The sequence below is a fragment of the Rhodnius prolixus genome, unplaced genomic scaffold, assembly GCF_049639745.1.
Source record: "Rhodnius prolixus isolate KJV_2025 unplaced genomic scaffold, Rpr scaffold_3, whole genome shotgun sequence".
Classification (NCBI taxonomy): domain Eukaryota; kingdom Metazoa; phylum Arthropoda; class Insecta; order Hemiptera; family Reduviidae; genus Rhodnius; species Rhodnius prolixus.
The window spans coordinates 35,352,181-35,376,260 of record NW_027411603.1 but is presented as its reverse complement, the minus strand read 5'-3'; the positions used below and the strand labels follow the sequence as shown (position 1 = coordinate 35,376,260).

Below are 24,080 nucleotides of genomic sequence, written 5' to 3'. Positions count from 1 at the left end.
TGGATTTTATTTAATGGTTAATAAAAGGAAATTTACAGTAAAGTATGTTTGCTAGTCGCCTCCGTCCACAACACCTAATTTGGTAGTTGGACGTTAGGCTCGCCTGAAAAAATAGGCAATAATTGCCTCCATACCATTATTAGCGAACGCTAAAATATTAGTATGAAGCGTTGACCTATCACCGTCAAAATAGTGCACTTCTACATGGTAAATGTTACTTCACTTCGCTCAGTTTACAAGAAATCCAGTATTTCTTATTGTGGTAGCCTATTGTGTAGACAATTGCCCACATCATGGGCTGCATTTGCGGCAGAGAGCTCAGAAATCTCCAAGACTACTTGCAGCAACTCCTGATAGTACATCACGAAGACGGATAAATTAATTTTTCAGCTCATCTTTATCATAAAGTACGCCGATATTTTACCACTTACTTACAACCCAACTGCTGAAAACGATCCTCCTTCGTCACACTATGGAGATCTTCAGATGAGACTACATCCAGGCCACGTTTCACCAAACATTCACCGAAGTTCAACAACGTAATCAAACGTTAACTGAAACTGCTGTTCATTATTTTTGGTGACTGATTCATAGTTTCAATAGGATGAAAAAAATAAATGCCAGTTTTCAGTCGTGATACATTTATTCTGCCGAGTTTTCGACCTAGGGACTAGGTCATCTTCAGGGCTAGTTTACAAAAGTAATATTTTACATTGCAGGATTGGTGTGTCTTCTGTCTTGTCTGTTCATGGACTGAAGATGACCTAGTCCCTAGGTCGAAAGTTCGGCAGGCAAATAACTTTCGGTTATTTTTTTCATCCTATTGTTAACTGAAACGCTCCATCACCCACGAAAACAGAACTGTATACAATTTAAGTACAGCCTTCACTAAATTTAGCACCCTACAAATTATTTATGCTTAAATTCACAGTTGGATTAACAATAATAAAATAAATAAAATGAAATGAACAAATCGTTTACATGAATTTTAAAAATACATATTAAATCGGAAATAATGTTATAGTATACCAGTTTTTGCTTTCACTTTTTTATAATCAAATTTCTTGCATGAATATGATTTAAAATAATATATAATACTAATATGTAATATTAGTGTAGATATGCAACTGAACAGAACAACGACAAAACTACTACTTAAATAAAAATGGATTGGTTACAGATGAGTGTAATGTGCAGGGTGTGCCCGCCGTATAATCATGGCGTTGCGACGGAAATATAATTCACCTCCTTCTCCTGAAATTCCATTTCGTTTCTTTTATTTTCTTTTGTAAATTTAATTTAAGTTGTTTTATATTTCCTGTTTTATAGTTTCCCCAAAAAATGGATGGTAAATTCTAGAATTTTAACTTGAAACAAATGAGTGCTCTGAGAAATAGATCATATCCAGGTAATGTGTATTCCTTCTATTCCAATTCAGTTATAGCAATGATGTTTGCGGATGATACAGCTTTATAAGCGTCGTCCTGGAGAACAGATACAATTGTGAATTGGCTCTCGAAATCTCTAATCGAAATTCTGCCATACTTCTATTGGTCTCTCTCTCACTCTCTAAGGCTCAACAGTCCTTAAAAGGACCAAGGCCTCCACCACTATCCTCTGCCATTCCACTCTTTCCGGGGCTCTCGTCCTCCACCTTCTTACGCCCATCGCCCGCAGATCCTCCTCCACCTGGTCAATCCATCTATTTGGTGGGCGGCCCCTGGGCCTCCTGCCTCCAGGCTTGCCCTTCAGCGCCATTCTTGGCCCACGACTGCGAACCATCCTCATTAGATGGCCAGCCCATCTTAATCTCGCTTGTTTCACTCTTGTCACCCTGTTAAACTTACGGCATTTTTCAAAATTCATTCTGAGGGTGAATATGCGGTCCGTGGTGGATCTGTCACTTCTGAATCCACTTTGCTAGTCCTCCAGTACCTTCTCAGTCCAGCAAGTTAGCCTATTATTGATAATTTTGGCCATCATTTTATAAACAATGCTTAAAAGCGCGATTCCCCGATAATTCTTACACTCCAGCCTATCGCTTTTCTTATATATCGGACAGATTATAGCTGTGGACCATTCTTCTGGCATTTTTTCCTGCATCCAGATGTCCCAGAAGAACCTATATACTTCTTCCCGAAAGATGTCGCCACCAGATTTCAATAATTCCGCTGATATATTATCAATGCCAGGGCTCTTAAATTGTACTTCCATTGGTAGAAGATAAAATTTCAATAAAAACCTACTTGCAAAGAAATTCAGATGTTTCTCTGATTGATATTAATAGATTTACAACATAAAACCTGATTCTTTCCTTGAATATCGTTATAACACAGACATTTTTTATTCAACTATGTTTTCATATCCACCCAAAGATGTCACGGGAGGGAAGGTTATGCCCAAGACAAATCAGTTATTATAAGTAAAATGAAAGAAGCATAGAGAACTTACATAAAGAAGTTTACTTTACAATTGGTAACAAAACTAAAATCTTCTTTTATGTAGATGGAAGTAAACATGTGCTAATTACAACACGCTCCTTTGCAATGAAATATCTATACTACTTGCCAAAAACAATGTTGTAAGACAATTACAAGAAAATTTAAAAATGAGTTAAGAAAATTCTCAGAGAGAACGACTTCCAGTTTAACGAGTTCTTACTTTAAAGCGTTGCTATAACTACTAGGTTGGTTTTGGCACGTTTTCAGGTACAGAAGAAAGAAAGAATATCGAAAAAGCGCTAAAAGAAAGACAACTGATTGCAGGTTAGACGCAGGGAAAAAATCTTCTTGCTTGGCGACATATTGTACAAAGAAATTTGTCAAAAACTTTTCCAATAATTGACAACGCTAGCTAGGTTTTTTGAACATTTTTAAGGAAGAAGAGGACTGAATATGCAGCAGATTAAGTAGATATTACTTCTTCTAAAATACCTAAAGACTAATTATTAGGAAATAATACCCAAGGTGGCGGCTAATAAGAAATGCCCAAAATTGGCAGAAGATTCTAATAGGGTGGCCTTTAAGGCCTACGCCATTGCGACCCCTTTGTGGCTTTGATCTATTGTGGCTCCTCTCACTCTAGAGCTCACCGTTCGTTTAATCAGACTCTTAATTCTGAAGAGCAACTCTTGGGTAAAGCTCACAGGCCTTGGTTTTTTCCTTCCCGAGAAGTAGCATCCTTACCCCAGACAAGCCCCTCACACTGACACAACACCAGTGCAGTGCCGTTTCCTCCTCTTCCTGGCAGAACCTACAAAGGCTATCATCTGCCAGTCCCATGTATTTTCTGAGCCTGCAGTGGCCGGTTAATAGGCCTACAATTATCCTTATAGCCCCACGGCCTTGACGGATTAAATCTGCAGTCAGCTTAAAATTGGCATTCTTGAAGTGGCGATTTTTATGCCACTCCGAGTGGAGTTTTAAAAGACGAGTCTAGATTTATTTTTAGAATATGCTTTCAATAAAAATTGAATTACAAATCACTTAATACTGAAGTTGCATACATAAATATTGTGATACCTTCACAAAAAGAAATTATTTCGAGAATGAAATGAGGCTCTATATAGTCTGATTTCTTATTTATTATATTAACCACATTCGTCAACAAGTATATATTTAAGAAGCAACAAAAAAAATAAGTAAATTTTAGAATATTTATACGTTTGAATCCCTTTGTTGTATAATTTGAAATAACAAATCACTCTTTTTCTGCGCTTGGTTGTAAAAACAGTAAATTTTTTATTTTTAAATTACAAAAACTTGAATTTACAGGTTTTTTACAAACTTGTAAATAAATTTCTGTTTTGTAAACAAATTGAATTTTTATAAAAATCAATATTTAATTTTTATTATAATATATTGGTACAAAAAATTATTGTTCAAGTATTCAAATAGATTTCTTTATTATTTGGAACAAATCCATTGCTAATTTTGAAATGATTTATGAGTGGAAAATATTTAAAATAATGTGGAATAGATATAAAAAATTTGTGTACGTGGAAATACGCGTATATACAAGGAAGGTAACAAATTGAAAATGGCACCTTATGTTATTGTTTGAAATTGTTAGAATATAAACAGCGAGAACTTCTCCATCACACACGTGTTGTATTTGAGTTCTTCTGGCGGAGTGGAAAGAAGCTAAAGGTGGGCGACATATTTTTTAATATTTAACACGGTGAAGGCGTACAGTCATTCTCTTCCATTCTTATAATTATACCACACTATTGGAAACAAGAACGTAGAATCAAAAATCAAAACAAAATAAAACAAGAGAGCACATATATGAGGCCATAAATATCAAAATACTTGCTTTATCCCTATAATTTTCAAGTCACTTTTTTTTTTATTATTATTATTCTACAAAGTTTTAGAGTCTCATTAGTCTAAGAAGAGATATATAAAATCTAGGTATCGATTAAATTCTATTTTATGTCTTCATTATGCAATATATTTACATGTATATATAATACAACCTACAAGTTTTTATAACAATACGATTTAATAAGTTTAACAATACCAACTATCTGTCATGTACTTAAAAGGAAATAACCAAATTGAAAAAATAAAACATAAAAGTGAAGCAAGTTACAACTCAAAGAAAAACTGGGGTCTCCTCTAAAACATATTTTTAGCACTTAAAAATAATTAAAATCAATGCCAAAAGCCAAACATTCTATAATAACTTACTTTAACTAAATAACAATTATCGAGAATTATTAAAAGTTATCGATATAAATATCATAAGTTATTAGTAAGATTCGACAAAAATTGTAAATATATGAATATAGTATGTTACTAACAGTGTGGGTAAGTCATTTTAAGATGAAACTCGCAGATCTTTTAGGTACCAGCCGTTGCTGCTGGATTCACTAGGCATTTTGAAAATGGCAGATTATAGCAAAACATAAAGAAGCTTTTGGAATTGAAGGTAGAGTTCGCTAAAGGCAACCATCATTGGTGTTGGTAAAGAGCCCGGGCACGCTCGACTCCCGAATCCAGAACTATAAATGCAGTCTCGCAAAACGATCAACAGACCAGTTCACAATTAAAATTAAATTTCTACTTCATTTGATCAGTGATTATAATGGATTATTGTTTGTAGTTGATATTAAAGAAAAATATTTCGAATTATGCAGAAATTAAAAGCACTAATTTCAAAAATAACACAAATTAAGATGAAATCGAAAAAAAAAAAACAATTTCAAGACCGTTTTACTTTTGAGATAATGACAAATTCATTGTACTTGCAAACTTCCCTATGGCGAAAAACGCGATTATAACCATTATTCATTATTTATTTACTTTATTGGCGAAAAATGCTATTATTACCACTATTATATTCATTATTTATTTACTTTATTGGCGAAAAGTGCTATTATTACCGCTGTTATATTCATTATTTATTTACTTTATTGGCGAAAAATGCTATTATTACCATTATTATATTCATTATTATTTACTTTGTTGGCGAAAAATGCGATTATTACCACTATTATATTCATTATTTATTTACTTTATAGGCAAAAAATGCGATTATTACCATTATTATTTACTTTATTGGCGAAAAGTGCTATTATTACCGCTTTTATATTCATTATTTATTTACTTTGTTGGCGAAAAATGCTATTATTACCACTATTATATTCATTATTTATTTACTTTATTGGCGAAAAATGCGATTATTACCACTATTATATCCATTATTTATTTAATTTATTTTATTTTTTCCTAAGTATTAAAATGGTTGTTCATTATTTGAGTCAGCAATATTAAACCTTATCTTAATTATACAAGATAAAGATGGTTCTACCATAACGGAAAACTAAGTTAACTGCTATAAATAATTTCTACAACAGGCATTGACGGAATTACCATTGACAGTCCGGAACACGACTGGATGAGTACAGGCAGGCGAAGAGATAGCGATATAATCTTACCGGTTTCAAATCTTCAAATTAAGAAAGACATTTTAGTTTCAAAGTCAGATTGATGATTAATTGGCAGTGATTGCAATTAATTTATTTCATACTTCACGAATTCATTTCTCATCTAAAATTAATGTAATTTAAGATTTAATTTTTTAAGAATTAAATGAACAGTATTAAATTAATTAAATTTAAAAAAGAAAAAGCTAAAGCAAAGTATTCACTTTTAAATAGATTTTAATAGATCATATATTAAACTTTTACAATCTAATAACAAAATTTAATTTGAAATAAAAGAATAAAGTTAAAAGAAATAAATATAAAACCTATTCAAGGAAAATTAATTGACCGACAAAAAAATTAAGTACAGTTTGCATTTATGAATTCATTTCCTGTCTGACTGGATAATTATATATGCAATAAATTAATCTATTTCGCATTGTATTAACTTTATTTATAAAAATGAGGCAATTTAAATTGATTCAAAAAAATTATTTTCCATATTAGCCGTTTTGAAGAATGAATTGCTCTATAGTTAGTTTTATGTAAACAGACTTGAAATTAGAAGTTATTAAATTGCCTTGTAATTCTAGTCTTTTTTTATATATACTTGTCTGACTTTTATTAATTGCTTTTTTATTTTGTTGAATGACTTTGCTGAAATTGGTTCCTATTATAATCCTTATGATTTTACAGGTTTCGTAATAAATCTTAGCATTTGCAGCACAATACCGACATTTTTTTTTTGTCGTTTACACTTTAGATTATTTATTTGTGAAGTAAAAGGGGAAGAATGTATTAAAGATTTGTGATGAATTGTCTTAAAGATGTACTGGTTTATGGCGCCATCAATTATTACGAGTACTTTCTAATGCACACGGCCTCGCAACTAGCAACGTTCGTCTACCGTCGAGGTTTTACTGATATAAAGGTGTGATTTTAGTCAGACACTGTTTTCACAATAGACTTATTTGTGAAAGAACCAGAGTGATTCTAGTCAGAGACTCTTTTCACAATAGACTCGATTGTGAAGGAACCGGTGTGATTCTAGTCAGAGACTCTTTTCACAATAGACTCACTTGAGAAGGAACCGGTGTGATTCTAATCTCAGACACTTTTTTCACAATAGACTCACTTGTGAAGGAACCGGTGTGATTCTAGTCTCAGACACTCTTTTCACAATAGACTCACTTGTGAAGGAACCAGTGTGATTCTAGTCAGAGATTCTTTTCACAATAGACTCACTTGTGAAGGAACCAGTGTGATTCTAGTCAGAGACTCTTTTCACAATAGACTCACTTGTGAAGGAACCGGTGTGATTCTATTCTCAGACACTCTTTTCACAATAGACTCACTTGTTAAGGAACCAGTGTGTTTATAGTCAGACACTCTTTTCACAATAGACTCACTTGTGAAGGAACCGGTGTGATTCTAGTCTCAGACACTCTTTTCACAATAGACTCACTTGTGAAGGAACCAGTGTGATTCTAGTCAGAGATTCTTTTCACAATAGACTCACTTGTGAAGGAACCAGTGTGATTCTAGTCAGAGACTCTTTTCACAATAGACTCACTTGTGAAGGAACCAGTGTGATTCTAGTCAGAGACTCTTTTCACAATAGACTCACTTGTGAAGGAACCGGTGTGATTCTATTCTCAGACACTCTTTTCACAATAGACTCACTTGTTAAGGAACCAGTGTGTTTATAGTCAGACACTCTTTTCACAATAGACTCACTTGTGAAGGAACCGGTGTGATTCTAGTCTCAGACACTCTTTTCACAATAGACTCACTTGTGAAGGAACCAGAGTGATTCTAGTCAGAGATTCTTTTCACAATAGACTCACTTGTGAAGGAACCAGTGTGATTCTAGTCAGAGACTCTTTTCACAATAGACTCACTTGTGAAGGAACCAGTGTGATTCTAGTCAGAGATTCTTTTCACAATAGACTCACTTGTGAAGGAACCGGTGTTATTCTATTCTCAGACACTCTTTTCACAATAGACTCACTTGTTAAGGAACCAGTGTGTTTATAGTCAGACACTCTTTTCACAATAGACTCACTTGTGAAGGAACCGCTGTGATTCTAGTCAGAGATTCTTTTCACAATAGACTCACTTGTGAAGGAACCAGTGTGATTCTAGTCAGAGACTCTTTTCACAATAGACTCACTTGTGAAGGAACCAGTGTGATTCTAGTCAGAGATTCTTTTCACAATAGACTCACTTGTGAAGGAACCGGTGTTATTCTATTCTCAGACACTCTTTTCACAATAGACTCACTTGTTAAGGAACCAGTGTGTTTATAGTCAGACACTCTTTTCACAATAGACTCACTTGTGAAGGAACCGCTGTGATTCTAGTCAGACAATCTTTTTCTACGAGTAAAAGGATAGACTTTCACAAGCTGTTTTCATCTCCTTAAATGTTTTCTCCCATTGATTAATCTGAAGAATCTTGTTAGACTTGGAAGTAACTGAAGTAAAGGTTTCAAAGAATAAATAAGGTAAATGCTACATTTATTTACGAGATAATTCATTTTTAAAAGGTTTAAAAAAAGAAAATTTCTTAAATGAATAGGACATTTCAATAATTTGGAGGAAATTGTATTGTTTTTCACATTTTTTTTTTCTTGTAGCAACAGAATTTTCTAATGCTTTTCAACCAATTGAAAGAATCCCTTCGTATTTATTAAAATACAAAGTTTGTATTCACTAAATATTTTTCTAATAAAAACGTGAACACAATCGGTAAATTTCCATTTAGTTTTTATTTTAAGAAATAAGTGTGTAAATTTTTTTTATTCAAATATGCGTAAAAAAAAGTTACTAAATTTTGTCTAGGTTGGCAATAATCGCAAAACGTTATTACACAGCTGTAAATAGTATACTGAGCATTTATTATTACCTATTATCCACTTTTTATGTATATATATATAAAATAAAATTAGTTATTAAAATTTTGAACGGAAATAGCATTACATTTCTATTGTTTTCAACTGCAATTGAACGAAACTGCGTTCGTCCATTCAATTTCTAATTTACATAATATCTTTTGTTTGTCGTTTAAGGCTGGTAAATAGTTATTGTTTTCTCATATCTTTAACGAAGTGAAAAAATAGTTTTATTCAAATTTTTATCGCTATCGATGTTCAGTTTTTATTTATGGCAATAGTTTTTCTGCCGTTTTAATATTTTAATACAAAACTAGGTGGCTACGCCTTAAATCTTGCTTCCGTTCTTTCTGATTTAATGGTTCGGTCCTAAATAGTTTTCTTGAATTGGCTCGAAATATATTGTACATAATAAGGTTATGAATTACCTGTCCTAAATACTAACCTTAATTGAACCCTCAGTATTGAAACCTACTTTACTATTAAATTCTCATATTATCTATTAAATAAAATCCAAAGCCTAGATTGGGAATCGAACCCAATACATCTTACGATACGTACGATACTTTTTTTCCCCATTCTTTTATTATTTATTTGCATCACTGACAATTACCAAAACCAAAATAAATCAATAGAAACTTTTACTAAATAATAAATTAAAGATTAATAAAATATAAAATGATATCAAATCGGAAGTGAAGGCAGACAGAATAAAATATATTAATAGGAAACAGTTGCAGCTTTTAGATGCAGCAGTAAATCAGATGCAGAATCAGTTTGTGAAGGAGTGGCTAGTTGGGGCTCCTTCTGCAGGGCTGCCACAACACACAGGTGGGTGTGTACAGGTGGGATGTGTGTCCTTGAAAGAACTTTGTCATTTGTCATTCTACCAAAATATTTACAACGCCGGTAGTTGTGTATCTTTTCAAAATTATTATCTATACATCTCAGTAAACAGTGGGCCATCTTATTTTTTTATACAAGTTAAAAAAATAATACTATAAAAGTAAATTCTTTGAAATGTAAAAAAACATATCGCTGATTAGATCAAGTGATCCTTAAATCGAAAATTCAGACTATATTATATTGAAAGACATCTATTTCTGTATTCTTGTATTTACAATTTTATAATAGTCACAGTAAATAATATTTTTACTTTAACAGACTTTAACTGTGAGAATAATATCAAAAACATATACTTACTTCCTCATCATATATCAATACTTGAACGCATATATCACTTCCATACATTCTTGTAAAGAAACATTATTTTCATTTTATGTGTCCCAGGGAAACATATAAAACATTATTATTTAAATATTGAAGGGAAACATATTAGTGCCAGTAAGGGACGGGCGTTGGTCTAGTGGTCAAGAGCGTGGCCTAGTGTGGGAGAGATCGGCAGTTCGAATCCCGCGTTTGACTACTTTTTAATTTGTTAGAAAAATTTGTTTATAGCAAAGTATAAGCTACTGTTCCCGTCCACGGTACCTAAATGGTAGTTGGGCGTAAAGAACTGCCTGAAAAAAATTGGCGATTAGTTTACTATTAGTAACACTAAAATTCAAGATGTCAAAGACTTAACCTCATTCCTCAGGGATAGCATGTGTCGCCCCAACATCTATCCCAACATATGGAAGATCTCTGGAAAGACTCGGACAACATCAGATTTGAATGATCACTTTTTAAGAAGCCTAAACAATTCTATCTCCCAATAGTACGTCCTCCGATAACAACGGCATTGACAAAGGATTGTAAAAAGCCTGCGTTAACTGTTCGAAAAGTATACTAACTCTATGAAGATGCCTAACATTTAGTTTTCGATCCAGTCATCTCTGTGCTGCAATGTCTTTTGATTCAGGTAGCGGTGATGCCTAGAATTATGAAGTACTGAAAAGAGTGGAGAGCAATAGTCTGGGATATCTCTCTCTGTACTATGTCCCATTCTTTCCCCATAATTTTCTGAGGATGACCACCAAAGTCCATTTCTCAACAAGATGGAGAATTGTGAGATTGATTATCTCGAACTCGGCTATGGGATCTTCCTTCACACTCTTTATCCAACTCTATTGGACTTTCTCTAGAAGTAGCTGAACACAAAGGACACTACAAGGAATAGAAGATCAGATTTTGACTCCAGAGTTAAGATACGCCTTTTTTGCAAGGAATACATTCGTGGTTAGTTTCTGCCCCTTGATCCTTGAAGTTATTTTTTTCTCGTTATTTCTCCTAAATTGATGCTCCTTCCGAGAGAGAGCGTTGAAGTCTTTCACATAAGACGCCAACAATTGGTAACTCAAAGAAACCATTTACAATAATTTGCTCTCAGAAAAATTATAGACTTTCAAAATATTTACCAGATTAAATAGCCAAAATATAAATCGTCAATCGATACATTATCAGCATTAATCTTAAAATATATACGGTCTTAGAACAGCCACTTATTGTTTAATCAATAACAGCAGTACTGTTATAATCTAAGCAGGAAGCAAAATGGTATTATGATAGAAATATTAGTTGGACTATAGATCATGTCAATATTGACTAATATAAATATATGTATTCAGTATATATTTATTATATGCAGAGGTAATAAATTGAATTTATGAATATGTCACGCGAATATTGTAACTTATCAATAAGGGAGAATTCTGCTTTGCAAAACGATTTGTTTCAATTTTTGTTACTTAATGTATTTGCGAAATAGATAACGCTATTCGTAGGAATATTTTACTTTTGGTGCATTGTATCGTCTCATACAGGTGCTCCACTGATATAATATATCTAAATAAAGATGTGGTGTGAAATACAAAGAATGCAGTAAAAGCCTTTTGTGGCGAAGGGGGATGATCTATGACGTGGAGGACATAATCAAGTCAGCCGCTCATGATAGTTTAAAAAATAAATTACAATCTATGGAATTTAGTCTATCTCTTCTTTATTAAAACAATAAATACCCTAACCACTTTTATATTTTTTTTTAATGTAATATTGTAACGCGTGCATTCGAATGCAACGTTTTGTCAAAATTTCAAAGCAATTGGTAAAGCACTTTCGGGAATTTAAGATTATGAACAAACAAACATTTTAATTTATGTAGATTTAACAAAATACTTTAGATTATACGTTTTAGATTTATGTTAGAAAAAGTTTGAAGGTTAAGACCGAATAATGGAACAGTTAGTTGGAGTTCAAAAACCATGGCCTTTTGTTGGATAAAGTTCCATTGTTCGGAAGGTGAATTATAAGGGCTAACTTTCTAAGGACAGTTTGATTAGAAAGGGAAGTTAGTTGGAAAGGGAGCTCTGCTTTTAAAAGTGAGTTCAAATGTAAGTATTGTGGACAAATAATGTAAGCAAAATGCTGAAGTGTGCTTGAAATGGCCGAGAATCACGCTGCTTGAGCCAACAAACTATGCTCGTATAAGGATATAAGTCCATTTATATTTCATTATTATGACACAAATTGAGGTGATTTCTTTTTTTGGCGTTTATTTGTGCTAAAAACAGCGCGTTGGCGCTATAAGTAACAGAGATAACAGAACTATGAATTATTACAGAGGTATACGAGTGGAGAAGTTATCCAGTAATAAAACTCCAAAATATTAGACAGTCATTCTCTTCACTTGAGAGGAGATCACGAGGCCAGACTGTCTCTTAAGGCGTCTTGTCAGGGTTATCAGGAAGAGTTCTTGAAGAAAGATTTTGAGCTAGAGGATTTACGAGGGGGTACCCAAAAAAAACCGGAATTATTTTTTAAAAGCTATTTATTTACAAATTTTTTACAGAACAACCTTATCCCCTTCAAAATACTCTCCATTACAACTAATATATTTGTCCCACCGGTGCTTCCACTGTTCGAAACATTTTTTGTAGTCATCTTTAGAAATGGCTGACAGCTCCTTCTTCGTTTTTTTCTTGACCTCTTCAATGTTGTCAAATCGGTGACCTTTCATGCGTTGAAATAAGAAAAAGTCGCACGGAGCCAGGTCAGGCGAGTAAGGTGCGTGGGGCAGCGGAACCATGCCATTTTTAGCCAAAAACTGTGTAACAGAGATGGCTGTGTGTGCAGGTGCATTGTCGTGGTGGAAGAACCAGTCTCCTGTTTGCCACAAATCGGGTCTTTTTTGGCGAACACTATTGCGCAATCTTTTCAAAACTTCCAAATACAAGGTTTGATTGACGGTCTGACCTGGGGGGACAAACTCTGAATGGACTACGCCTTTGGCATCAAAAAAGCAAATCAGCATTGTTTTGATGTTTGACTTGACTTGACGACATTTTTTTGGTCGGGGTGAAGATGACGTCTTCCATTGGCTCGACTGTTGCTTTGTTTCTGGGTCATAACCATAGCACCATGACTCATCACCAGTAATGACCTTTGACAGAAAGTCTGGATCAGTTTCAAGCTGTTGTTTCAAAGCACGACATGTTTCAACTCGATGTTCTTTTTGATTGTCAGTCAGAACTCGAGGAACAAACTTGGCAGCAACCCTTTTCATCCCCAAATCTTCCGTTAAAATTCGCTGAACCGAGCTCCAAGATAACCCACTACTCTCTGACAGTTGATCAATTGTCTGTCGAAGGTCTGTGAACACCAGCTCTCGAATTTTTTCAACATTTTCGTCGATTCGGGCAGTTGATGGACGTCCAGAACGAGGTTTGTCATCAATCGACATGTCGCCATTTTTAAACCGAGTAAACCACTCGTATACTTGAGTTTTTCCCATAGCGTCATCTTTGTAAGCTGTTTTCAACATTAAAACACTTTCAGCAGCATTTTTGCTGAGTAGAAAACAAAATTTCAGAGCTGCACGTTGTTCACTTAAACTTGCCATCATAAAAAACGAAAAAAGAACAAAACAGCGCTGGTAAAAACAATCACTGCAGATGAACAGAACAAGCCAGGCAGACAACACAGGCAGGACTGAACTGGCAAGGAATTGCGCTATACACGTCTAGCGGCAGAAATGCGTACTACATAAGCTCCATGCGCGGCAACGCAATTCCGGTTATTTTTGGGTACCCCCTCGTATATGAGATTACAGGTTGAAGTGAAGTTTCCTGTATCGTGTTTTCAGCGACTTGTGTGATAAAAGAAATGTTAAGGTCAGTGTGTATAGTTAGGTTGGAGACATAAAATGGAGCGTTTACAATAGTTCGAAGTATTTTTAGACTGAAAAGATATGAATCCTTTGGAGATTGGAGCGTTTGGTTGAACCCCACAGCCTCTATTCCATACGCTCAGATGGGTTTCAAAATAGAAGTATAAATCAGTCTTTTTGTTGTCCAGAGAGAATTTAGATCTATTGTCTAAGAGTCTTTTAAGTAGTCGATAGCGTCTGTTTAGTTCTGTTCTTTTAAGTCTAGTGTGGGGGTTCCAAGAAAGTCTTCGGTCTAAGTAAAGCCCAAGGTAGCGGGCAACGTTCACTACTGGTAGAGGTATTAGGATATAGAAGACTGGAGGAATAGTAATGCGACGAAGAGTGAAGGTGATATTTTGAGACTTGGTTTCATTAAGTTTAATAGCCCATCTCTTGAACCACTGTACTAATGAGGAGAGATGTGACTGCAGATTTCTGTGAGCAAGTACAGGATCATGGTTAGTAGACAGTAAGGCGGTGTCATTTGCGTGAGAAGTGTGGTGTTAGGATGAGTTGGTATGTCTGAAGTGTAAATGGAATAAAGAATAGAACCCAGAATGCTGCCCTGTGGAACTCCAGCGTCGATGTACTTAAAGTGATTTGTATTTTATTGAGACGATTGCAGAAAAAATTTGAATATTTATCGCTTTAGTACAGTGTTTTTTACACCATCTTTTCAGATACCACATACGCTCATTTTGTGACCGAAACTTGAACTTAATTATGAAAAGTACACTTTATTAATTTGTACAATAAATAATTATTATTCGAGAGAAAACAGTTTGAGGAAAATTAGAAACACGAGGACGAATATAAATAGTACTTTTTTTTAACCTCCACCAAAAGAATTCCCAACTCTTTAAGAGGTTAAACAGAAGTGAAAAGGTTAGCTAAATATCACCTTATCGCCAACTCTTACCGCTGCAATTCTCTATTTATTTACACAAGTATATAGAATAAGTTTTACATAATATATTCTATGAGAATCAATTAAAATTGGCATTCTCTTAGGTGTCAGAAACATGTAGAATTAAAAGCAGTGTACGTACAGTGCTTTTGGGCAGTAAATAAAATCTCACTACTTCAGAAGTGTTTACTATTTTAATTATTAATAAATACAAACACCGCTGTCTACCTTGAATTAAACTTTTATTTAACACTATAGCCTACTGTTAAAATTAAACTGCATTACATACATTTTGAATGTAATTGATGTGTAATTAAATAAGGTGGTGGAAAGTTGCCAATGAATGGGGACAATTTCGTCATCAGTTCTTTTGAATAATATTAGAATATATTATTACAAAAAGGTAAACTGGTTGTAAAATTAAATTAAAATAAAAAATAATAAAAAAAAAAAAATACAGGATGCAGAAATAACTTTATGAATGACTTCATTGCAGTGGGTGATATTACTATTTCCGGAATTAAATATCATATAAATCATCAACTTGTAGTCAGTGTAAATTCTTTGTATTAAGACTGACTGTTGTCGAGAATGAAGAAGCGTTATTCTCTTTTATCTAGTCCAGTCAATAGAAAACATCTGCTACTCGAGTAGACCGATTGTAGTGTTACGATGTTTTATTTCACAGGTCAATTAACATTTTTAATGTGTTAATCATTCACATTCATACTAATTTAATGCACTATTTTATTTTAAAAAAAAGTAAAATTCGATTTAGATTCTACTCAAAGAAGGGCGTGGTCATGTTTTCCTAATAAAGTGCTAATGGAATCGTATTTTAAAGTTTTTTATTGGGAGATTTTCTTAAAAAATAAATAATTAAATAAATTTTAAGACTTTTCTGTACACTTTCGAGACTTTCTTTACACAAATAGGCAAGTAACTGTACATAACATTTATTGTAAACATTTTTTTTGTTTATGGATAAGATCAGATAATGAATGATTAAGTATTGGGAATTCGAAGGACTGAATTACTCTTGCAATCTGGACAAAACCTCCTTCTGGGAGTGTGTGAAATATTTTGGATTAATCAGACAGAAATAGAGCCAACAATAACTAAATCTTAACACTGCAACTAATGCAATTTTGATAGATGTATTTACCTTACAATGATGCCCACCTGAAACCACTTCACAAGATACTGATTGCGGGCAAAATTAGCTATTTAATACACTGAATTGTCATAGATAACCTAACTAGATAACCTTCTTACTTGGCAGAATTCTCCAAACTTAACCATTTTCCTCTGACATGCGCAGTAACTTAAATATCTTGGTCAAAAAGTTACAACTTTAAGAAAACACAATACGCCAATTATTTTGCTAATACAGTCAATTTATATTATATTCGGAATTGACATTTCATATTATTGATTTTAATAACATAAATTTTCTAAACTATATTCCAATAATTAAATTCTAATGCACATTGAGAAATGACTTTTCTAACCTTTAGTGCAGTTAACCTTGCTTAAAAATAATATAAGTGCAGTCAAGAATCAACACTTGTCTCTCCATACAATAAAATTGCTTACATAAACCACTTAATTTGAATAAATTGAGTAATTCGTTTTGTTTTTCCATTTCTTTAGTATGTTATAATATTTCTCTTATTTTGTTAGTTTTTTTTTTTTTTTAAGAATACATTTATTATTAATGTGCCTAATTCTGATTGCAAATTTGGTAGACACGTAGTTCAATGAATAATAGTCATTATAGTGAAATTTGATTAACTTTTGTTCGCTATTAATTGTGCAAGTATTTAACAAACATTTTTCATTAAATTAAAGTGAGTTAGAGAATTTGGTTTATTTGAGTAGAGGGGAGAGATGACGGATAATCCAGTAAACACAGGTAATACTAGTGGTGGGGACATTCTAAATATTAGAGAGTCCGTTCTAACTGGTATATCTAATTCTTTAGCTTCTATAAACATTCAAATAGCAACACTAGCTAAAGAGCTGGACAAAGTCAGTGAAGAAAATAAACGTATTTCGTTAAGTGTTACATCTTGTGAAAATCAACTAAAAAAATCTCTTGCTCAACTTAAACAGGAAATTATTCATATTAAAAAAGAAAATAACGACCTAAAGAAGGAGAATAAGTTACTTAAAGATGATATAATACAGTTAAAACAATCCATACGCTACAATGCGATTAAAATTTCTAACTTTCCTAAAACTGAAAATGAAAATTTAATAGCAATTATTGATAAGATATTTAAACAAATCAATTTTGAATTTAACCTAGATTTTTTACAAGATTATTTTCGTATGAAAAGTAGAAATGATAAATACCCTCCCCCTATCATAGTTAAATTCCTAAAAAACAAAGACAAAACATCACTATTGAAGATGCTTAGAGAAAATAAAATACGTTTGTCATCTCAAATGATTGTGGAAGGAAGTGCTGATGTTCCTATTTACATATCTGAATATCTGTCGCCTGAACTGAATTTCTTGTTTAAACAAGCGAGAATTAATGTAAGAAATAAGGAATTAAAGTATGCATGGGTAAGGAATGGGCAAGTTTTTGTGAAAACTACGGAAAATTCTACCCCGAAAATAATTAGAAATAATTTCGACCTGAACGAGTGTTTGAGTTCAAGTTCCGTTATGGCGGAGAAAGTTAAACTTTATGAGGAGACTGATTTTGACGAATCTGATGCTACTGATATATCAACATTGAGTAAGGACAGCAAAAAGAGAAAGCTTAAGAATGTAACAAGATCAAAGAAAATTGACAAATTTTTTCGTCCCCCAGAGAAGAAGGAAAAATAGGAAACCTCGTCTTCCCACAAATACTGGATTTCAAGCTGGATTTTGGAATATCAACGGGTATGGAAACTTATATGAATTAGGTAATGAGAATATTGATACTTTTAAGCAATTGGATGTTGTTGGTTTGTGCGAAACTTGGCAGGCGACCAGTATCTTCCATTTCCCTGATTTTCTTTCTGAATATGATAGCTTTCAAGTATCAGCAGATAAAAAAGAGTGTGCAGGCCGTCCTTCTGGAGGTATAATTGTTTTTACTAAAAGAGCATCTGTCAGGGAGGTGGAGGTTGTTGATCGCAAAAATTTTTGGATTGTATTAAAATGTGTAATCAATAGTAGAGTAATTATTATAGCAACAGTTTATTTTAAACCAAACTCAATGAATAGTGTTTTTGAAAGATTCAATGAAACTTTATATGAAATATCTATACATTATGGTCAGTGTGAAATTATAATAGCTGGCGATTTCAATGGCCGTATTTCCGAATTAAACTCTTTTGATGAAGATGTTTTTCAAAATTCTTGTGTCTATGGTTCTAGAAGATCTTTAGATTTAATTGTAAATAATCAAGGCCGAAGAATTTTGGAAATAATGGAAAACTATGGGCTATGCGTGTGTAATGGCAGATCTTGTAAAGATTACCCGGCTTCTTATACGTATATTTCAAGTAATGGTTGTAGTGTTGTAGACCAAATATGGGTAAATCAGGTTCTTCTGGATTCTAATTTAGATTTTGAAGTATTAAACATCCCGGAAATTTCTGATCATTTGCCAGTGGCATTAAAGGTAGACACCCCTTCTACTAACGCGGCGCTTCTAAATAAGTCTGATTGCGAGTTAAATTATTACAGTTTTAACAAAGAACCCTTATATATAGAATTTTTTAAAGAGATTTTATTTAACTCTAATAATATTTATTTTTATAGCACTTCCGTGGACGACCTAAATGAAAATTTAATAACGACTCTTTCTGAGGCATTAACAAATAGCGGGATGAGAGTAATCAGGAAAAAAATAAATTTTTCAAGAAAAACAAATAAAGTTTGGTTTAATAAGGAATGTTTTCTCGCAAAAAAAGAAGTTAAACAAAATTATAAAATCTGCCGGAAATTTAAATTCAAAAAACATCTTGTTAGTAGTTATGTACAGTCTAAAAAACATTATAAAAAGACTATATTGACCGCGAAAACCGATTATTTCCAAACAGTTAAATTGAAATTGAGAAATGCCAAAAATAGTAGAGAATTTTGGTCCGTTTTAAGTAAGTTAAAAAATAGAATAACTGTTAAAAAATGTCCTATTGAAATAAAGTCTTGGGAGGAATTTCTTGAGAAAACGTATAAATTTAAGTCATTAACTGCATACACTCCAACAATTGACAGCCATCCATTTTTGGATAAAGAATTAACTCTAGAAGAATTAATAGCAAGCATAGAAAGTGCTAAAATCAATAAATCGGCTGGTAATGACGGTATTATGAATGAATGCTTTAAATTACTTCCATCAAATTGGTTGCATTATTTACTTAATGTTTATAAAAATGTTTGGGAGCAACAAAAAATTCCTTCAAGTTGGGGAAAGATTAAACTAAAAATGATCTATAAAAAGTCAGATCCCTGTGATCCAGGCAATTATAGAGGCATTGCTCTTGTTAATAACGTTGTTAAAATATTTACAAAAATATTATCTAGACGATTAGTCGACTGGGTAGAAAGTAGAAATATGTTGCCTGAAGAACAAATGGGGTTTCGGCAAGAAAGGGGCTGTAGAGATGGAATTTTCTCTCTATCAGCTTTAGTTAATCTGAACTTGCGGAAAAAAAGAGCAAAAGTTTATGGAATCTTTGTAGATCTGCAAAGGGCATTTGATTCCCTGTCGCATGTTAAATTGTGGGAAAAGTTATATAAAATAGGAATTTGTGGTAAAATTGTTAATATAATAAAAGCTATTTATGATAGGGCTTCAATATTTATTGAAAGTGACGGTAATAAAACAAAAGAGTTTAATGTTACGGAGGGAGTTCTCCAAGGTGAAAATCTTAGCCCTCTTTTGTTCTCTTTGTTCATCGCGGATATCGTAGATTTTTTCAGGGATCACGGTGCAGTGGGTCTTAGTATAAATGAAAGACAAGATGTGTTTATACTCTTATACGCTGATGATATTGTACTGTTGGGGCACTCTTGGATAGACGCACAGTTCAAATTGGATCTCCTAAATAAATATTGTAAGCAAAACGCACTAAATGTTAATATTGATAAAACTAAAATTTTACCTTTTCAAAAAGGAGGGAAACTAGGTCAACAGAGGAAGTTCGTTTTTGATGGGAAGGAAGTGGAATTAGTCAGGGAATTCAGGTACCTCGGGATCACTTTCACAACTAGTGGGAAATTTAGAAAAACAGCAGAACATAATAAAACACTAGGCATAGCGGCAGCTACAAAAGTTAAACAGTTATTATCTAAGGGGAAATCGGATTCATGGGAAACTAAGGAAATTCTTTTTGATAGTATGGTGGCTAGCGTACTTTTGTACTGTGGAGAAGTTTGGTCTGCCCCTTACGGAGATATTTTGGAAAAAGTACAAATAAAGTATTTTAAGTCTCTCCTTTTACTTCCAAAATCGACTCCCGATGCCTTGCTGCGACATGAAGTCAGTAGAATTCACTTAGATTTCTTTATCTTTAAAAGGATGATCGGATGGTGGATAGTTCTACTCAAAATGGAAAACGATCGCATTCCGAAATTATGTTTTAACAGGCTATTAAAGTTAATAAATTCTAAGCAGATTCCTTTTAATTGGTGCATATATTTAAAATTGTCATTGGAAAAAATTGGTGCAATAAATCTCTGGGAGTCACAAGATTACAGTGAATTAATTAGAAATAGAAGTGGCTTAATTAATGCTTTTAAATTGTATCTCTCTTGTAAGGACATTGAAAAACTCTACAACGCTAGATTTAATAATTATATTCGATTTATTAGTAATTATAATTGTAAACAGTCTTATCTTTTGGTGAATACGCCAATTAAATGTGTAAGAGTAATTTCTCAAATCCGTTTAGCAAGTGATAAGTTCCCCAGAATAATAATAAAAGATAAAAATTATGAATTCAGACCTGAAACCCAGTGCGCGCTTTGTAATAGTTCACCGGATTCAATTACACACTTCTTGCTAGATTGTAAGACCTTTGATGCGTATAGAGCAAAATATTTTAGTAAATTTACATTGTTAACTAATGAAACAGAACTTGACTTTCTTGAAAGTATATTAAATTGTTCCAATATGGATTTAGTTATCAATTTATATAATTATGTTAAAAAATGTTTGGAAATAAGAAATAAACTAAAACAGTGGTTACAAGCAAATAATAATTATAATTAATAAATAATGAAAAAAATAAGTAAATTTGTTATCTGTGTTTATGTGGGTAATAAGTTGGAATTTATTTTTTTCTTTAAAAGTGATTTATGTCTGCACTTCGAACTGTTTTCTATCTAATATGTAATCTATTAATCTATAATATCAACAATGTTATGAAATATTTCTGTTCTTAAGTTAAACTATGAAAAAAAAAAAAGAAGGAAAATTTAGTTTAAATAAATGTATTTATGTATATTTATGATGGATAAATAACTTTGTTTTATCAAAAAAAAAAAAAAAAAAGGAAAAGAAACGCATATTATTAATTCTTATTCGTTTATTTTATTTTTGTTTTTATTTTTTATTACTGTATAATAACTGAACTCTTGCTGTAAAATTGTATTTTAAAAGCAATAAATAAATTTCAAAATTTCTAATTCTGATTGCAAGCACGCACTCTAATAAACATTCAAATGAACTCTTTGGTGTCACTATATTTTAAAATATATTTTTGAGAATCCATTGTGTATTCTGACTTAATGATGGATATCCCATTGTGTGGCTGTGGTACATTTATTTTATATAAATTTAATTCATGATATGCCCGCAACTTCCATAATAACTAAAGCGAATTAGTTAGGTGATTACATTTTAAATGACATTTGAATTTAAAAGTTTAAATGCGTATCAAATTTAATTATAAAACAAATAATTAATACGTTTTTTTTCTCTCCTAAGCACTCATGAAGTTAAATTCTTATTTTGTCCTTCACTCTTAGTTTTAACAGCAGCGTTAATAGTTACTTGTTACAACGTCTTAGATAATAAAGAAGAAATATTTTAAATAGAAGGCCTAAGTAAATTCGAGGATAATTGAATTTTACTGTAGGTATTAGCATCAAAATCACGGAATCATTTTAAAGAAAAACTGAAAAGTAAAGTAGCACGTCTGTTGATGGATTTCTTCGAAACGTTCGAGTATAACTTGAAAGTTCTTTTATTCGTGTTTGGGGTTAATTAAAATCTAACGGGGTTTGAATTAAACCAAATAAAAAAGTAATCGACTGAAACTGTCAATTATCTTTTTTCCCTTTTGCCCACTGATGTGTAATTGTACTTTTTTCAGCCAACAGATAGTTTCAAATATATTTTTGCAATTAAAATGAAGTAGAATATGACTAAATATATGCATGAAACCCACATAAAAGACTTAAGAGACAAGCAATCATAAAAGAACTGCTTACTGACTTCTTGGACGACGCTCCAAATTGCCCATAGAACTAAAACTACTGATGTACAATACTATTCTAAAAACCAATATGGAAATTAGAAGTAGAGCTGTGGGGTTCAGCCACATCTCAAACAAAATCTTCTCCGACAGATAGCTGACGCTCCTTTCTACGGTGACTAACCTCACTCTTCACAACGACCTCAACATCCCCATTCGTACACCAACTCGCCAAAACTAAATATCACAAGTTCCATACTGCTTTCTCTAATTACTTTCATCCTCTCGTAATGTCTCTCACCTCCTCGCCGACTGAATCCGCCAGTGGCCCCCCCGGGACTTGCTTGAGAACTGAAGATTATCCGTCAGCACCGTTTTCTTGACGAGAGTGTGCTGCTACCAGTGGGTATCTCCTAATGCTCATCACGCACCACTTACATCACCATCATACTTAGTGCAGAGATGGCAAACCTTTTTGAGACGTGGATCAAAGTTTGTTCATTTTTTATTTTTCAGTACTACCTCTTGGGTCACTAATGCCCATTTACACAAGAATTAAGTTTAAAAATTAAAACATCTTTAAAATTCAGTTGGCTTAACGGGTAAAACGGGACGAAACAAGTGCTATGGAAGTCTCTTTTTACAAACATAACTGAACAAAACCTTACAAAAGTGTGTTTTATCTAAAGAAAAATCTAAATATGGTTATTTGCTTTGGGTTGTCGATTTTTTTTAACAAACAAAATATGAGTAAAATTATACATTTTATTTGATATTTTGTAAACACTTTTGCTTTATTTCAAATACTACCAAAGTATTTGTCGTCATTTGCGTTTTAGAACTGTAATGATCAAACTAAAGGTTATACGAGGGTCGTTTGAAAAGTCCGTGCAAAAGTAAAAACTACTTAATTTTTTGGGGTAAACCTTTTTTATTTTTCAATATAGTCTCCTTTTAGGCTTATACACTTCGTCCAACGCTGCTCTAGTTTGTTGATCCCTTCCGAATAATAGGATTTGTCCAAGTCTGAAAAATAGCCATTCGTTTCTGCAATCACCTCCTCGTTTCTTTTTCCCGCCAGCCATTTCTTCATATTGGGGAACAAATAGTAGTCCGAGGGAGCCAAGTCTGGAGAATAGGGGGGATGTGAAACGAGTTGGAACCCTATTTCCATTAATTTTGCGACCACAACTGCTGAGGTGTGAGCTGGTGTGTTGACGTGATGGAAAAGGACTTTTTTGTGGGCCAATCGTGGGCGTTTTTCTTGTAGCTCTATTTTTCAAACGGTCCAATAACGATGAATAATATGCACCTGTAATAGTTTTACCCTTTTCCAGATAGTCGATGAGGATTATTCCTTGCGAATCCCAAAAGACAGTCGCCATAATCTTTCCGGCCGAAGGAACGGTCTTCGCCTTTTTTGGCGCAGATTCCCCCTTGGTAACCCATTGTTTAGATTGTTCTTTGGTCTCAGAAGTGTAGTGATGTATCCATGTTTCATCCACAGTGACGAAACGACGCTTAAAGTCCTGCGGATTCTTCTGGAACAGCTGCAAACCGTCCTTGCAACACTTCACACGATTTGAAAATCACTCGACTTCCTCGATTCAAACGAATGCCAAACACAAAGAAATAGACCGATCTGGCTGAAACTTGGTGTGTGTTCTTCCAAGAGATGCTACTAACTAAACATAACCTCGATACGCGCCAGTAGTGCTATCTCTCTGACTTTGCACGGACTTTTCAAACGACCCTCGTAGATAGTATTTAAATTGCTTTTG

The 24,080-nt window shown here is 33.1% G+C and overlaps 2 protein-coding genes across 2 annotated transcripts in view; one reads left to right on the top strand and one right to left on the bottom strand.

Moving 5' to 3' along the window:
• Window positions 1–16,056, bottom strand: part of LOC141452574 (protein CFAP276) — a 61,597-nt gene extending 45,541 nt beyond the window's left edge. Inside the window, exon 1 of the mRNA XM_074124860.1 lies at window positions 16,038–16,056. The gene's annotated coding sequence lies outside the window, so the exon portion shown is untranslated. The remainder of the gene's footprint in view (window positions 1–16,037) is intronic.
• Window positions 16,057–16,648: 592 nt separating this feature from the next.
• Window positions 16,649–17,801, top strand: LOC141453689 (uncharacterized). The gene has a single exon (XM_074127177.1). It carries the CDS (start codon window positions 16,763–16,765, stop codon window positions 17,711–17,713), a length of 951 nt encoding a protein of 316 aa, XP_073983278.1. The 5' UTR covers window positions 16,649–16,762; the 3' UTR covers window positions 17,714–17,801.
• The last annotated feature ends 6,279 nt before the right edge of the window (window positions 17,802–24,080 follow it).

Excerpts from the sequence above, each read along its gene's own strand:
- LOC141453689 (XM_074127177.1), top strand. The coding sequence starts at position 16,763 with ATGACGGATAATCCAGTAAACACAGGTAATACTAGTGGTGGGGACATT.